Source organism: Gallus gallus, chromosome 5 (assembly GCF_016699485.2).
Source record: "Gallus gallus isolate bGalGal1 chromosome 5, bGalGal1.mat.broiler.GRCg7b, whole genome shotgun sequence".
NCBI lineage: Eukaryota > Metazoa > Chordata > Aves > Galliformes > Phasianidae > Gallus > Gallus gallus.
In genome coordinates this window covers 15,546,363-15,564,343 of record NC_052536.1, presented here as the reverse complement: position 1 = coordinate 15,564,343, position 17,981 = coordinate 15,546,363, and the positions used below count along the sequence as shown (strand labels likewise).

Below are 17,981 nucleotides of genomic sequence, written 5' to 3'. Positions count from 1 at the left end.
TAGCTGTTTTGACCTGGGCTACACGCTGACATAATACTGGTTGAAAACCTTTCTACACCTTTCTTTTTCTTTATCATCTGGCTTGTTGTGTGAGAATACACACATCTCTGCTTATTTTTACAGAAAGCTTTGACAGGAATGGATGATCTGCAGCAAGTAAAGGCCCTAGAGATGCGAGTAGATACAAGAGAGAGAAGCTTGGGGAACTTTGGTAAGAAAACAATTCTTTTTTTCTGAAATTTTCCTTTATTGTATTTTTTTAGGACTGGGGACTCAGAAACTCAGCCAGTGTAAAGTACTGTTGTGCTAGCAAGCTCTCGAAATGTGTTCTTCCTGGTACTTCTCATTTCTTGATCACTGTTTTCTTCTGTGAGACTCCAGGTCAGAACGCTACAGCAATGGATGGGTGACACCATTTAGGGCTACAAAGATGCTCAAAGGGCTGGAGTACCTTTCCTATGAAGACAGGTTGATGGAGTCGGGCTTGTTTAGCCTGGGGAAGGGAAGGCTCCAGGGAGACCTCGTTGTGGCCTTCCAGTACTTGAAGGGAGGCTACAAGCAGGAGGGTGGCTGACTTTTTACATGATCTGATAAGTGATAGGACAAAGGGAAATAGTGGTGAGGTGCTGGAAAAGATTGCCCAGAGAAGCTGTGGATGCCCCATCCCTGGAGGAATTGAAAGCCAGATTGGATGATGCCCTGGGAAGCCTGATCTGGTGGGTGGCAGCCCTGCCCATAGCAGAGGGATGGAGCTCAATGATTATTAAGGCCCCTCCAACCTAAACTAATCTATGATTTCTGTCTAATGCTAATTAATTTGAACAAATTCCTCATGACGTGCCTCAAGGACTTAAATGAGCATTTACTGATTGAGTTGCCCTCTAGAGTATTTGATGCTATTCTAGTGAGACAGAGTAGCCAATGTTCACTTTGTCTCCGCTGAAAGATTCCCCTGTGGCTGGAAAATCACTAGTGGTATCAGGCTGCCAATGCTGCCAGCCTCCTGGATTTGCATCCTGTGCTACCTCATCAAGCTGTGCTGGAGAATGTGCTTGAGGAAGCTCCTCTAGATATACCATTTGATGAGCCCCAGGAGGCTCTGAATGCTTGTAATTCATCTGTGCCATCATCTCTGCTCAAGAGAAGTAAGGAAGTACTGGAGGAATTTCTTCAATAGCAGAGTCAATCCCTGTAGGTGCTCAATAAACATGCAGGTGTGGTACTAAGGAATATTATTTAGTGGGCAACATTGGTGGAAGGTGGGTGGACAGTTAGACTAGATGATCCTAGAGATCTTTTCCAACCTGAATGATTCTGTGATTCTAGGATGTATATCAAATGTTCAGTTTATTTTGCAGATATGTTTAGTTTTGATAGGCATTTGGTAATTTAAGTCAAATTGCATCCGTTTCTTTCAGAGTTGATAATCTATTCAGTCTTATTTCCTCTGTTTGATAAGAAAATCTGATTACACCATTTCTACTAGGGCTCCAAAGTGGTGCTCCCGTTCCCATGTCACTATGCATTAGCTGTGACAAGCTAGCAAAATGTCTTATCTGTAACTTCTGTGTTGTGGTATTATCCTAAATACGTAGTCCTTTCCGTTTCCTCTTTTGAGCTTTACCTCACTGTCTGTTATTCCTCACGTGCTCATACAGAAATGCTGCACTTAATCTTGTAGGATTTCTGAAGTATTGTTAGAGCTGAAGAGCAAAACAAGTTAATTTACATGTCACTGATCTCTCTTCCTCATGTTTCCTTTGCACTTCCCTTTCCTTCCCATTACTGGAATAAATCCCGTTCCTTCTGCTCCCTTTGAATAAGTTTTTGCAGCTTTTGCAGAATGCAGAGCACTATTCCCACATTGCCAACCATTTCCATCTTATGTCCCACTTTGAACCGAGAGTTGGACTTTAGGGGCTATAAGAAACAGCAGCTGCAGGTCCCCACTGCTTTTGAGAGTAACGAAACGTCAAGGGATATGGCAGGACAGTTTGCACCTTCAGTATGAGTGGTGTAAGCAAGGCTGACTGCATGCCAGCTGATGTGAGTAGGGTAAGGAACAGACCAACTGCAATGAGAGAAGTTCAAGCCTGACGGAAGGGAAAGCTTTTCTACTGTGATGAGCAATAGAGATGCTCAGAGAGGTTGTGATTGCATCACAAGCACTGAGATCCTGCATCTCCTTAGCAAAATTTCCAGAGTGGTTTTAAATACTTTGAGGGTTTTTTTTATTAGCGTTCTACTTTGGGCTGTGGTGAACTTCGAAGCACTGTGTTTCACCCTTCTCCAATTCGTCAGGACAGCCTTCACACAACGGTGTGATAGAGGGGGAAGGAACAGTTGTATTTCTTAGGGACAGGGCGGAGGCTCCAGCACTAAAAGACCCATGTTAAGATGTTTTCCTGTGATCGGTGTTAGAATAATGAAAAGCTTCGTGCCAGAACTTGAGTTTGAGTCCCTGTGTGGGATTTGGGACAGCTGCTGAAATCTCTAGCTGTTTGTTCTCAGTGCACCTTGCTAAAAGACAGGCAAAGTCTTATATCCAGTTCTGTGGAATTTAGATTTACTTTTGTTCTCTATTACTGTGTGTAGGCTTCAGTTTATATTTGAGCAGATGGACTATTTCCTTTTTATTAGCTTATCCCTTCGGTCCCAGATCTGTCAGCAATCAAAACTGTTTTGATGACCAGCCTGTAGAAATCCCTGCTGAAAGTAATGGTTGGATATAGTCATTTAAGACACTACATAGTTCTCTTATTTCTAAGTGATTTTAATAGCTACAAATCAACTTACCCACAATGCTGCTCACTGGTACTTATTCAATTGTTGCCTTCTGGCAGCCAGTCTAAGTTGATTATGTGTCTGCAGACTGTTGCTTCTCTTTGGTGAGGCGGCTGTTGGCTGCATGGGGACTGTGCAGCACTGCACCGCTGCTCGGCAGAAAGGGTTTTATCAAGGAAAAGCTCTGCCAAAGGTCCAGCAATAGGCATATGTTATTTTTCATACCAGCTTGTCTTATCTGTTTCCTTCTGCTCTGTTTGTCAGTATTTCTTTGTAAGAAGCAAAGGCAGAAGACGTTTACTCTTCAACATGTGCCTTCCTAACGAGACTGCCTTTAGTTCATAGAATCATAGAATGGTTTGAGTTGGAAGGGACCTCTGAAGGTCATCTGGTCCAACTCCCATGTAATGAACAGGGACACCTAAACTAGACAGGTGCTCACAGCCCTTCCAGCCTGACCTCAAGTGTCATCTCTCTGAGCAGCCTGGTAATTTAGCTGGTATGAGCAAGCTTCACTGAGAAGATAGAACAGCAAGGGCTGCAGCACGGCTTGGGCAACCTCTCCAGCAATCAGAAATGCCTCAGCAGGGGATTTATGACTTTACCCTACAGTGGTGAATCTTTTTGTGAGATATGACCTCAGGTAGCTAGGCGACAGCTAGCTTGGATTTGTCTGCAGATACTGCATTGCTATATAAACAAGTGTAATTAATACAGATACTGTGGCTTTTAGAATATAACGAAGCCAGCACCTTGCCTGCTTTCTCTTTAGTGCTAGTGAGTTATGTAAATGTCAACTGCTATGCCAAGGCAGCTCAGAATGAGATCTGCATTGATACACTGCTCATGAAGTTCAGCACTTAAGGCAGTGTAGCTGAATGCATTTGTATTTTTTTATCCAGAAATGGAGCTAGTAATCTGAAAAATGCAGTCTGTTGCTCTAAAGAAAGCAGCTCCAAGGTAGGTGTTTGCAGAGGAGTGCTCATTTTATAGCATAGTCAGGCTTTTCCCTACAAACGCGCATTGTGTTGGAGGGCCAAACTAACATTTGCATGAAAATATTTTCATTCTGGGTCCTATTTTGATTTAAAGTTTATTTAAAAAAAAAAAAAGAACTCAGGTATCAAGCACCTGCCTTGCATTTTTATTTCTTTCTACTCTTCATTTAGCTTTTTGGTTCCACTGGAGTAGTACAGTAGAAGAATTTAACACTCATGGGTTCTTGCAAGGAATGGCACTGAGACACGTGGGTCTGCGGCTGTGCTGGGGATGGGTTGGTGGTTGGACTGGGTGATCTTAGTGGTCTTTTCCAACCTATGATTCTACAAAAAACCTTCTTGGTGAAAGGGAATAGAAGATAGAAGAGATAACATTGCATGCTGCTCTCAGATCTCAATCAGACCAGTACTGTGATCATAAACTTCTTAGAGAAATGCTTCATTAAAGTCCTCCAGGCAGATTTTCACACAACTGCGCATAGCATTCTCTTCTTTTCAACTTAGTACAGAGCCCAGGGGTCGATGGTGCCAAAATACAATAAAATGCTCGAGATGGGGGATCGTGTTACAGTAATGAAATAACCAGATGTGAAAATCATGTTTTCAGCCTGTAACACTGGCTGCCACACCCCATGGCCTCCTTGAATCCTTTAATAGCGTGTTTTTCCTGAACCAACCCCAAATGTATTCAGTAGAAAGTTATCTTTCGAACAAGACTTAATTCTCTTCAACTCGTCTTCTGGACTTCTCAGACTTTGACTTTTAAAGCCTGTTTGCTTCTTAATGCCTCAGGTTTCTTATCAGTAACAAAATAGCATTTTTTTAATCATCTACAATTTGTTTTTTTTCCCCTGGGGTCTTTCTCAGCACATGGATTATGTCTACAGAAGTCTTTGCTCAGTAGCATTTATGACTGCTGTGAATAATTAACGGAAATAGTGGTATCTCCTCTGTAGGGACTCTGAAGTATTTTTTTTTGCCATACTTTATAAGATTTGACACGAAAGTGTGTGCCTTGCAGGGTGAGGATGGTGTGTTTATAATTTGTGCTATAATTTTTATGCGTTGTGGTAAGTTATTAAAAATAAGACTAAAAAAATGCACAATGAGCTTTTAGTATTTTCTAAAGAGCTTTGCAAACAAATGATGTTAAAGATCTGCAGTATAGCATGAAATTCAATATGTGGATTATAATCACTCCCAAACTGCATTAGATGAAGATAATGCTTCTTCTGAAACATGATTTATTAAAATGTTTTTGCCATAAACACTGTTTGGGGAAATGGAATGAACAGCATGATCTTCTGTTTGCTTGTGAGATCCCACTCCCCTTTATTTTCCTTTAATTCAAATTCCTTTTTTGATCCTTTGCAAAGAGCTGGATAGCTAGAGTGTCATGCTGTATTGTCCTTTGCCAGAGAGATTATTGTTGAGAACAGGTTTTAGTGTCTTAGTACCAATCCAGTCTGCCTAAAATTCATGCTACCTCTCCGTGGTGATACGTTATACTTGAGGATTCTTGCCATGGGTAAACTCTCCTGGTGGGAATGGGAAATTTGCTGTTGTCAGTAGCGAATGTTTTCTGTGCCTGGAGCCTTATATCCATGGGCTGCTATGATCTAAAGTGTTCTTGATCTTCAGCTCTTAGAGTTATCACTCAGTTGATAGTCAATATGGATTATCAATCAGAACAAAGAAAACAGTCGCCACAGAGCCAGATTTTGTTGTCTCTTTGGAAAGGTGCTCTATCAGAGTTGTCAGACAGGGTTTTCAAAAATGTAATTATTCAAGCAGACACTACGTATAGGTTGCAAAATTGCAAAGGATGTAATATTTTCTAAGTGAAATAACTTCATTAACTTTCTTAGAAGGGGTCCGGCGCAGCTCTGACTGGAACAGATGAGAAATGTAGGTAAAATAAGATGGTTCAACTTGTAATTGTCAGAAGTTTCTGTTATCCTACTACCAGGTGTGCAAGATGATTCTTTATTCTGATCCCGTAGGTGCCTATCTACCTAATCTGAGAGAGCTGAAGTTGAACAATAGCTTGCTCGAATCCGTGAGGTAAGAAATGAATGATAACTGAAGCAAACATAAAGAATAACGGCCCTCCGTTTTATTTAAATGATAAAATCTTCATTAATGCTGCTTTTATTCCTATCATCTCTGCATGCCATGATAATGGATTGGGTCACAAATATGTACTCCACAACCTCCTAAGTTTAAGGACGGGACCTAAACTGGAATAAATCAGTGTAGCTGCAGTGATGCCACTGGATCACCCTACATTCTGCCACTAGTAAAGTTCCTGCCATGCTGATGTCTGTGGAAATTTGCAGAAATTTTGGAGTTAGAATTTTACCTCATGTGTACATCTAGGTGCTTGGATTCCAGAGTGCTTCAGCCATTGTGCTTTTATTGTGCACAGCAGTCTTTATTATACAGGTCAGACCAGTTCTTCAGCAGATGAAAATCTCCTTGACTTGGTTGAAGTCAGTAAGTTGCACTTATTGAGAGCTGCTCTGAAGCTTCGTCTCCCTGGTTTCAAACTAAAAGAGGGGAGATTTGGACTGGATCTAAGGAAGAAGTTTTATACAGTAAGGGCAATGACACTCTGGCACAGGTCGCCCAGTGAGGTGGTAAGTGCCCCATCACTGGAGACACTCAAGGTCAGGCTGAAGGGACATTGAGCACCTGATCTAGTGTAGGGTGATCAATGAAGGGACATTGATCCCCTCCATTGCAGGGGAGTTGGACTACATGGCCTTTAAGGATGCCTTCCAACTCAAATGATTCTGTGTTTCTATGACATCCTCTAATGGATTGCAGCAGCAATAAATTCTTCACTCTCCCATGCACTGTCGCTGAAGTAGCTAACAAACTTTCAGTTTTATGACTGGTGATCTGAACGCCATCTCTGTATTAAGGCCCTTGACTGAGCTTATACTGGTTGCTAGAAGGATAAAAAATGTAAAAGAGAATTGAGCAGATTTAATCTGACAGCCATTATGAGAATGGATTACCTGGACTGCCATTTGTTCTGTCAGAACACAAGCTGCTTCTCAATCATACTTGACCTTGTAAAGAGGGACTTGGAGTTGGGGGGAAAAAATCCTTAGATAATAGTGTTTAAAAATGCTACTTCATCATTCAGTTGTTACACTTAGATCATATTTTCCCTTGTTCTGATGGTAAGTTGATGTATTTGCTCTCTGAAGTTGTTTTTTTAATTCATTTTACAAACCACATCATGGGGAAGTTGTGAGTCTACATTGCTGCAAACACTTTAATGTCAGCCAACCCTTGTCATGGAGTTTTCTCTACTTCCATGAAGTAAATATTGACTGAAAAAGAATTCTATTTTTGATTATCTCAGAACATTTTACTTTACAAAAAAAAAAAAAGCTAGAGGAATATGGATTTTTAGGCCATTTCTGTTATGCAGGGTGAAATTCAGAAAAACCTCTGAATATCACTGTCTGGTTTATTTGACCTAGGGCTTTAGCAAGGTTCTGCACTTCCTTTTGTATTGTCATGAAAAGTTGTGTGTTTTCTGTGACATGACATCCTTCTTGCCCTTCATGCAGATAATACGTGGTCTCTTGTTGAGTTTTGATGTGATCAACCATGATGCAAATATGTTTTGGCTTGGATACCAAACCTGTTGTGACAGTTCCCAGGCATACAGACTCTACGAGAGACTACATGCTCTCAACTTTTAAGCAAGCATGCTTTTTATGTGCCAATTAAGTGCAGTAGTAGGGGTATATGTAGAGGAGGAGCAAGAATCTGCTCTCCCAGAGTACTTGGTGAGGGACAGGAACAGCTTTCATTTTTGAATTCCAACTTTTTACAGTCTATCATTAGTTAACATAGATCACACCAGAGCACAGCCCACGGTGCAAGCATGGTCTGGGACTTGAATTTTGGCTTTGGACATCTGCATCAAGTCAACATAACACCCATTAAAGCAACATCGCCTTCAGAGCGGTAGTGATGTTTGCTACAGCCAATGTAATATAGCTACTGCCATTCTGACAGACTGTTTCCAGTTATTCATAAATGCTTATACTGTATTTTTCTGAATTGAAGTTTTTGATGCTTGAATTCTGTCCAAAAGGTGACCACTTGTTTGTATTCAACCAAACCCATCTAACTGGTGTTTTTGGAAATGGTAAAAGGATGTTCTCCCTACTTGATAAAAGTAACTCTGGTAAACTTTCTCAGGGATAAGATCAGAATCATTGTGGCTGTAGCTTGAAAATGGGCAGCAATTAAGATGAAATGCCTATTAAGGACAGGCTGTGGAATGTTGGTTGGTTTATTGAAACAAAGGTAAGGACAAAAAGATTGAGGGTGTTTCATATATGTCTGTTTCTGGGTTTAGTTTTAGCCTTCTCCTGGCCTCTTGCTAAAGGGGAACAGCTTGGGATGCCCATTGTACCATGGAAATAAATTACTTCTGATCTTTGTTCGTTTTCTAAATCACACTAATTTTATGAGGTCCTCATTTGGTGACCTTTGCCCATCCACCAGCAGCCAAGAAATTCTAGATTTATGAACTGATTCAGAGAACAAAACGTGGAGCCTGTTCTCAAAGGTGTCTTAAAAGCTGACTTTCTTTTGTGATGACACATGCTCCTTCTCTTGGTAATATTTCCAGTAAAAGAACTTTATTTCAAGGCCAGTGAGTTATTGCTTCTGCTTTGGCATATTGCCTATATATATTTTTTATCAGATTGCTTTTATTCTTAATTCAAGGATGAATGAAGAGATCTGTTTAAACGTGATAGATAACAATCTTTATGAAAGGGCTTTTGTATCAGATACGGAATCTCGGGAATTGGTTCCCATAAGTTTGTAGCAGAAGCTGTTTCACCAGCTGAAGTGCATTTTCTCCAATTCAGCTCTAGCTGAGCTAGCAGAAGACCGATCTGCTCCCAGGGCTACTTAAGGAACTGCTTATAATACGGAGAAGTTCTTATGCGTTAAGAGAGATGAAAACCAGAGACTGCAGAGTGAGGGGCCAATGTAAGTATGAGGGATGTTGTAAAAGGAGAGCAGGTTTCCTTCATCCAGAGTTTAGATTTCTTTGCTGCAGTCCTCATTGCATGCAATTCTCATATCGCTCTTACCCTACTGCAGTAAGAGGCCTCCAGAACGAGAGGATGGCAATCCAGTAAAGTCATCATGGGAGAGATGAAATGAGAGACGGTGGTCCTGAAGGTGCAGAGCACATGGAAATTTGACACTACTCATGCTTTTATTTTGAGCCTTAGGATAGGTAATTATTATTACTTCTATTTTTTTAACACCAGCTCCTGGGGCCAAGACTGGCTGCATCAGAGGCTGGGTATTCATCTTCTGAAAGGCTCTTCAGGCCCTCTTGACAGTGAAAAGATGACTGAAAATGTGGGGGGGGGGGGGAAGCAGCTTGAGCGAGGGTTTTGCTGATGATTTAATTACTTTAGTTTGGCTCTGCTTTCTTAAATTTTTCTTACTTAGGGGCAAGGGCTTTAAACAAGTGTTTAAAAATACCTTTGCAACCTGAATGGAGATATTTAGAAACTTGTAATTAGCAATATTATTCCCTGATGCTCATCCAACAAAGAGGTAAGGCAAATGCTCACCTTTTAAAATCACGAGAGGTTTGACTTCAGTGGAACTGCTTACCAGCTGGAAACTGAACATTAGTCCAAGAGCTTTCTTAGGTCTGGACCAAGTGGCACCATCCTGGGTAGGACTGAGCCATAACACAAATGACCCCAGAATTGGAAATGCTGCTGATGGCGTGTCTGGGAACCTACTGTTTGCTGGGCAGCATCCTTTCAAACAGAAGGTGTAGAGGGGCACCATTCCTTTTAAGTAATTTCTTTTTTTCCTTTTTCCTTTCCTCACTATTGCTCTCTTCCGTTTGCTTTTTCATCTTTCAGCCATTTCTATTTTGTATTTTTTTTGCAATTAGAGAATTTCTACGTCTGATATACAAATACATGTTTTGTGCAGCAGATCTTTTACTGTAGATAAAATTCCAAACTATTTTCTAAACGCATGTCAGATACTTGTATTAAAGACACAGGTGTTGTCAACAGGTGATCTCTTTGTATTATGGTAGTGCTTACAGCCCTTAATCAGAGATCAGGGTCCTGTTGCATTACACTGTCTTGACACACACAGAGAACTGCTGCTGTCACTTGGTCTGTCTCAGTCTCTTTGTGTCCATATTTCAGTGCCCAGAGCAACACTGTTTGCTTTTACGCTTGTTTTTTCTGCATGGAGAGAGCATTTATTTTCCAATGCAAGTTGGTTTCTTTAGAAAGCACTTCTATTGCTTCTTGTGTGTCGGCAGCCTGAAAGCCTTTCAGTAAATAAGGTTGCTGTGAAGTCTATCTTAAGTTATTCTTTGAGGACTTTGGGTGCTTTCCAGGAGCTAGAAAAGAAAGCATCTGAGTTGAAACTTAATCTCTGTATTAATTCCTGCACATCCCTGGGAATATCATAAACCTTGGCAAAATTGCTGTGACCTCAAGTTTTATTTAGCGGTGATGGTTTTAAGGACATTCATATTATTGATTACAAAAAAAAGAAATGATTTGGGGATAGAAATGCAGCTATTTTTAGTTGACTGGGTTATTTTCAGTAAAGAACCATTAGCCAGTCTGCTTTAGGCCTTAGGAAAACCTGATTGTCATCTCCAGCACCCTACATTCTATGTTGTCTTGCCCAGTTGAAGCTCCCCTGCAGCCCAGTGATGTGCGGAGGGCTCTTTCCCCACGTACTTCTCTCATGTATTGTTCTCTCTGGTGGGATAATAAGTATAACACAACCCTTTTTGCAGTGTGAATGTGGCTAGTGAAATAGCAAATTAAGTAAACAATAGAAAACACTTGCAACAAGTCTGTCAGCAACCACCTGCAAGATAAGGTAAGTGCATTGTTTAATGAATTGTCACACCTCTTCTGTGCCCACCATCTGAATAGACACATCACTTCTCAAATATTTGGAAAAAATATGGGGGATGTACTGCCAGGGCTGTACGTTCCAGGAGAATGGGAGACTGGAGAGGAGACAGTAAATGTTCAGCTTTTCCCTTGAGAAAGTCTGAGGACAGAGGCATCCTGCCTTCATCCTCTGCCACTTGAGGGTACAGTTTGCTCCCGAGGGAAGAATTCAGCCCTTCCTCTTTTGAGTTCAGCAAGCAGATACAAGTGCATGTATCCATATTTTTAAAAGCCACATCTGTGGCTCTCACTCTTCATATACTATTTCCCTTTCCTTCATCAACAAAATCCATACCATTTCCAAAGGGCACCTCTGAAATTCCATATTAGCCTCTGTTTTAGTCTTACAAGTACTGCTTGTTTACAAGTAGTAGCTAGATAAGGTGTGCCAGCTGCTTTTGGTGGTTGAGAAGTCTTGGGGGGGGGATCTTGTGCTCACCTGACTCCGATCTGTGGGATTACAGGGGCATCCTCACTCTTTGAACCACCTGGAGATGGCAAAATTTACCCACAGATTACAGGAATTCAGTGGCTTTGTGGCTGAGCCACTGGACCAAGACTTGAAAAATACCAACTCTGTTTTGGGATCAGCTGTGGTCTCTTCTACTTCTTGTAGGAGTGGGCTAGCTGCAGAGATTTGCCACCTCATCAATCTCAGTTGTTTGCTTTATGTATTACCCAGGGCAGACACGGTCTTTTTACAAGTTATGTGCAAGGCTTTCTGGATGGGGTCGTGATCTCAGTTACATGCTCTGGATACTACTATAATATGATAAATAGCAGTGTTAGTGGTAACTAGCAGATACCTGGCAGCAAACAAATGCTTTATATACCCAGCTACTCGTGTTTGCAGCTGCTGTGTTTTGGATGTCAGAACTGGAGATTGCTTATGAAAGTATGCACTTTAGTCAGTGGTAAGACAGGACAGTTATAATCATCATCTGAGGAAACCCAAAGAGCTGGGTTGGGAAGCAGCAGTCATTAGGCCGTTGCTGTTGAAGTTATCCACCTTCCTCCATTTCCTCAACTGCTGTGGTCCAAGCAGCCATCGGGAGGGGCTAACCTTGTAGAAATAGGCAGGAAAGTAATGGTAGCATCGTGTGCTGTGTTTGCAGGTTGCTTTGCTTCTGCCCTCTTAGAGTTGCTTGTCTGCCTCTTGGTTTATTGTGTATTTGTTTTGTTGCTTTTTTTGGAAAATCATTATGTTCAGTGGGAAATTATGTTTCTTGGAGCTTATGTTTTGGAAATTTGGAAAAGTCTTTGGAAATTATGTTGTTGCCTTGGAGTGCAAGGTAAGTGCTGATTCGGAAAAGGGAAGGATGGGGGAAGGGAAAGAAGCTCTTTGATTGTATTAATTGGTTGATAACTGCGAGCAATATGTGTATGCAGTGAAGGAGTAAATAGGATTTCATTGCACAACCAGTTTTAATAATCTAATTTCTATAAAACGTTCTCCATATGGGATTTGATTTAGTTGTTCTCATTTTCTGCGTTCGCATTACTGTACACTGAGGACGTGTTGCTATTTTCCCACTTGCACACTTCTTTTTCTGTAGATTTATTTCTGATCTGCTCTTTGGTGAAGTTTTTCCCTCTGCCCTGAGACTGTTACAGACCGCATCAGGTCTCTCTGGGATGGATCAATACCTGCAAAAAGAAATACCAAAATGCCTTGATGTTTTAGGAAGTGAGATTTGGGATTCAGTCAGCGAGTATCACCTGTGCCCATTCTTCACTCTTCGCCTTAAGCTGCCTTATGTGTTCTTCATATGGAGAACCCAGAGATAAAGGTTTGGTAATGAAACCTACCACCGCTTTGAGTAACAGAAGTCTTGTGAAGGGCTGTGTGTTTTGTTTTAAGATTTTTTAACACTGCAAAATCTTGTCAGCTCATTTGGAGCTTTTATGAAACATTCCCTCTGCTTAATCTGCAGCATTAGGAGTTTCAGGCGTTGACTTTGAAAGATGAGATCTGCACTCAGTCAAAGTTTCAATATATCTGTCACGTTCTGCCAAAGCTCAGACCTGGAACATCCTGCAAAGCAGGCACGCAACATATGGGAGACTTAGGAGGTATTCATGCAGGAAATTCAAAGTGCTGTGGGATTTGCTCCTACATTGTAAATAACTCATTCTTTAACCACGGTTTCATTATCCTTTATGTCTTATATGTAAACTTTCAACAGTGAGGAAATGGCAGTAGCTCTGGGGCTCTACTGAGGGACAATTGATACGTGGGTGTGACAGTTTTATTGTCTGAACTCTGCTCTGTCTGAAAATTCCTTTGCTCTCATGGAGAGTGTAAGATGCAGCACTGTGCTGGCTTCTGCAGCATCGCTGTGGCACAGCTTCATGGTGAGTAGAAAAGGTCAAGGGCAAGTGTTGGCCTGCAGCATCACACAGGCAACCCCTACTACTTTCATGCTGTGGGAGCTGAGTTAAAACAACTGATAGGTCACTGTTACCGTTACTCTGTCTCATAAAATGCTATCAGGTAGCTAAGCTGACAAGCAATTTTAAAGATCAAAAGAAAATTAAGAAAAATCATTATCCTTCCCAAGTATGGTATATAACTGTGTGTTTAGAGAATCACTGTTCATGGCTGCAAGTATATCAATTTTGATCAAGTCCATAATTCTCCTCTGCCTTTTGTGACAGCAGCCAAAACTCAGAGCATTTGAAACTAAAGCTGCAGGTCACTTTGCAATGCTATTAACAGAATTAAATGTCTGGGTTAGCTTGTGCGGGACAACGAGTAGCTACAGTGCAGATCAGTTCTCCATTTCATTTATGAAGACCTCTGTCCTCTTGGTCTCTACAAGCACTTTTGCTTAAAATGAGATACGATCTGACATGGAGAACGAAGGGCTTTCAAGTAGCTATGGTGAGTTCAATGAGCCAGTGAGAAGAGGCAATAATGTATGAAGTGTCCCAAGCAGCATGACAGCAATGGCCTGGTGATGTGATTCAGCAGCTGGGTTGCCCTCTGTTGTCATCTCCTGTCTCCAGCCACCACTCTGGCCTGAGACTTTGAATTAGTATTTTTTTAATAAATAAGCAAGCAGATTTGAAATAAAACAGTGAAATGCTGCCAGTGGCATCAGCACTGCAGCCCATGTGGAAAACACCTTCTTATTCACTTTGAAGGTTGCCCCCAAAATTGGGACAGCAGAGGCATTCTACTGCCACCTGAGTACAGTGGCTGTGAGGTGCGAGACAGAGGACATCCAAGCCAACAGCTGCAGCATCTTGCTACTTGAATTTTGAAGAGTAGGTACAAAACCGAGCAAGGCTGCAGTACTGTGAGGCATTTCTCTGCAGCCAGCTCTTTGCATTCGATAGCAAAAGGACGCTGCAAGGGACATGAGGACATTGCCTGAACGTTGCTTGCAGGGTTGGGGTGTGTCATGGATTTGATCAAGGGCAACACGTGCATACAATCAGTTTTACAATTCTGAATGCTTTACAGCTATTTGAGAGTACAATGAAACTATTTGTAAGCTTCCTATTGGAACATGTGTTACTGATTTAAATAACATTCAGGCCTTAAAAGTTTTTGCTTCTGATGTCAGAATTATCAGTACAATGGAATCATTGTGTACTGATATATGGACTGGATCGTTGTCATCACTGTATGGCTTGATAAGTTCAGCTTGATCTCTGTAGATCAGTGGTTTTCTGTCTTTACTTTGTAAGACATTAGCTCAGTCGCTCTTAAATTTGGATTCCCTCCTATCACCAGCATGTTCACTTTGAGTGACCTTTAAAAATAAATACCAGCCTCAAGCCCGATTTCAGATATATTGCTACTGCAGATTTATTTCAGATGTGTGTGTGTTTTCAAGTGTTGTTTGCAAGTTCAGTGGATTTAGTGTTTTATTTATAGGTGGATGATTCTAAAGCAATTTCCAAAAGGAACGATGATCTTGAAGCTGATGGATGTGCAGGACTGGGCTCTGTTAGGGCTGTGTTGTTGTGTTTACTGGGTAGCCTGAGCTCAGTGGAGCTACCCAAGATGTATTTATTGTAGTGAAACCAAGAACGGGATTTGGCTCTGTAGGTCTGGTCTCCATCCAGCAGAATTTTGGCTCAAACGAGTCAATCCCTGAAGAACAAGGAGGCTGGATTAGTGGAAGGACATGTTATTATTTCTCAAACTATTATTAGGTGTTGTGAGCCAAACTGTTCCTTGCCCCTGTGCTCTCCCCCCAGCTTTGGGGAGTGATGACAAGATGGGAGCATCGCATTTCATGGGAAAAATCTTGAATGGTTGTGCACAAGTGGGAGGGTGTTGCCAAGGCCCTCACAGAACACAAAGCTGTTCAATGAGTTCCATTCCCTGCAGCAGTGTCTGGAGCTTTCAAACCCTTCTGTTTATTCATTTTCACGGGGGGAAAAGGGTTATATATGGATATATGTAAGTTTGCAGCGTCGCAATGAAAGTAGGGAAGTCTGTGTTGGTTTACTAGCACTTTTAGGTTCAGCATGTGCTCTGCAGGCAAATGTGCAGTTGTTTGTGGGGGTAATTAGTCCAGAGGATGTTTGTTTGGTGAGCTCAGAGACTGTAATCCTGTTTGTCACAATCAGTGATGATGCATGCTTTCTCACCCTGTGCTCTGTCTTTCTGCATCAGACCTGACCCATAGAAACCACTGCAAAATTTATAGCTGCTTTGCCCATTAATTCCTTGCCCTTCCTTCGAAGTTACCAGCTTCCACGTCACTCGGGATAGGACACTTGTCTACCCGAACTGAATTAGCTGATGTGTATATTAATGGAGCTATGTTTCCTCTGTAGCGTCCTCTGATTCCCTCTATCTGCTAATTGTTTGCACGTCACCCTTTCATGCACGCGGTGAGGTAATGGCCTGAAGTTGTGCCAGAGGAGGTTCGGGTTGGCTATTGGGAAACATTTCTTCTTGGAAGGAAAGGTGAGGCACTGGCACAGGCTGCCCAGGGGAGTAGTGGAGGACCACCCTGGAGGTGTTCAAGACATGTGAAGATGCAGCACTGAGGGATGTGGCCAGTGGGAACGGTGGGGTTGGACTGATGGTTGGACGAGATGATTTTAGAGGTCTTTTCCAACCCTTATGATTGTATGCATGCTTTCAAACCCACATTGCCCTGACCCTTGGAAGCTGTATGTGCCAGATGCAGCAGGGCTAGGCCCAGAGGAGGCGCTCCCTTCTCTTGCATGCTCTGAAGTTCTCCTCCCACCAGCCAGGATATTTCAGAAGTGTTTTCAGAAGTGCAGGTGCCTGCAGATGTCTGTTGGGAGCTGCTTGCTTCAAGCTACGCTGCTGTTTAACCCTGCAGCCTTACAGCAGCCATAGTCTCAGGAGAGATCATCTGTACGGTAATTAATGAGGGAGTTCTTCTGATATTGCAGTGAGATTGACACAGTTTCCAGATGAGCCTTTTGTTAGTTACCAAGTCAAATATTTGCAGGTGCACTTTGCTGCAATAATGTCTCAGGCTGAAGATTGCTCACTGTGGATGCGGGAGTGAAGAGCTACAGGGCCAATATTTGACTGTGACCCAAAAAGTTCACCCCTCCAGCAGCCAGGAGAATGCCTGAAGATGCATTAGCTCATAATTCACAGTGAATGCAGAGCTGTGCATGACTCTGTAGGCAGTGTGAGCAGGAGCTGGTCACGTTCATGTGCACTTGATTCAGCCGAAGCCAGCACTGGAATTGAAAACCATAACTGTCCAATTCACACACGGGGTAAAATATGATTGAACTCCGGGACCATTTGACCTCTGGGTAGGGAGAAAGGGCTGCTTCTTCCAAATGTATTAAGAGATTTTAGCAGGAGAAGGGATGGCTGTTTCTTCTCAGGGTTTTGTGTAAAGCCACTTGGGAATGAACAAATGGCTTTGGTTCGCCATCCTGCGTGTTAACAGAAAGAAAACCAATAATAACAAGCATATTATCAAAAACTCCTTTTGTGGTAAAAACCCCGTTAGGTAAGAATTACAGAGCAATTGAAATAATGAATTGTACCATGCCACATCTAAGGGAATCACGTTAGGATTGTCCTCACTTTTGCTAGGCCAATAAATGGTGTCCATCAGAAGCACTTGTTTCAGCAGTGTGATGGTGGGGATGACCACTCCCGTTGAATTGTGTCCATTCCTTTACAGAAAGGGTAATCCTGCACCAAAATTAACCTGAAAATTGAAAAACAGATCAGCGCTGTAAGTGGGCCGTGAAACGAGCAATATATTTCCTTTGCATTACTGGTGCCTGCTCTATTTGAGCTTATTGGGGTATTAGCTTTGGTTGATGGTAGGTTCTGCTTTTACATTTAATTTAATTTCTTTCTTATTATGGGCGCACAGCTTACAAATCTAATAATAAATTTCTGTAACTATTGCTTCGGAAGGCATCTGTTCCTCGAGGAAGGCTTGGGACAACTGTTTGCTCTGTTTATGAACCAAGCACAGTGCAAATAGTCTCTGGAAACTCTTTTACAAGGACTGGAGACGTGGTGACATACAAGGAGCAGCCTTTGACAGAGAGATGTCATTTGACAGAGATTTTTCTGACTTGCTTTGCTTTGAGCAGGTGCCCTGCCCATACTTAAGAGGCCATAGAACCTAACTGAAAAGGTTTGTATTGATGTATCCAGAATGTGCTTGCTTGCACCTTCAGCAGGCAGAGGGGAGCCCTTCTGGGGCACCAGCAGCAGTTAGGGAAGGGATGAAGTGAGACAGATCTGAATAATACCCATAAACAAACCATATTCCCTTAGGCAGGGGTGTGAAAACCCTCAGAATAGTTTGTTTCAGCCTGGAAACTCCTTTCTATCCCTGTGTTTGGCGAATTGCCTGATGGATCCCCAGGATTCTGGAGATATTTTTCTGTGCCACCATACTTCGTTTTGCCTTCTGCAGTCCCCTTTCTCCTACTGGGGCTTGTCCCAAGTGTTCAGGCAGTGGAACAATAGCAAAAAAAGCACAGATAATAATAACTCTTTCCCACTTGTGAAAGCACTCCTGACCCCATGGGCCAACTGGGTGTGCAGCAGCCCTGAAGCACGCAATTCGCTGCAGTCTCTCTTGCTGCAAAGCTGCATCAAAGTCGCACAAAGTTCTCTTCTTTTTCCCCATGGCCCATAGAGATAAGGCGCAAATAAGCAAGCTGTTACGTGTACTCCAAGATGAGAAGAGACCCTGTGACCACATTCTTTTAT

At 42.1% G+C, this 17,981-nt stretch overlaps 1 protein-coding gene across 8 annotated transcripts in view; it reads left to right on the top strand.

The window, feature by feature from the left end:
• Positions 1-17,981, top strand: part of LRRC56 (leucine rich repeat containing 56) — a 52,588-nt gene that overhangs the window by 20,611 nt on the left and 13,996 nt on the right. For 5 of the 8 annotated variants that reach the window (XM_040701722.2, XM_040701721.2, XM_040701710.2 and 2 more), the window contains 2 exons: positions 124-211; positions 5,786-5,846. The exons of the other annotated variants lie outside the window; for them this stretch is intronic. In XM_040701722.2, coding sequence (XP_040557656.1) covers positions 124-211; positions 5,786-5,846 — 149 coding nt within the window. The remainder of the gene's footprint in view (positions 1-123; positions 212-5,785; positions 5,847-17,981) is intronic. 8 annotated transcript variants of the gene reach the window in all.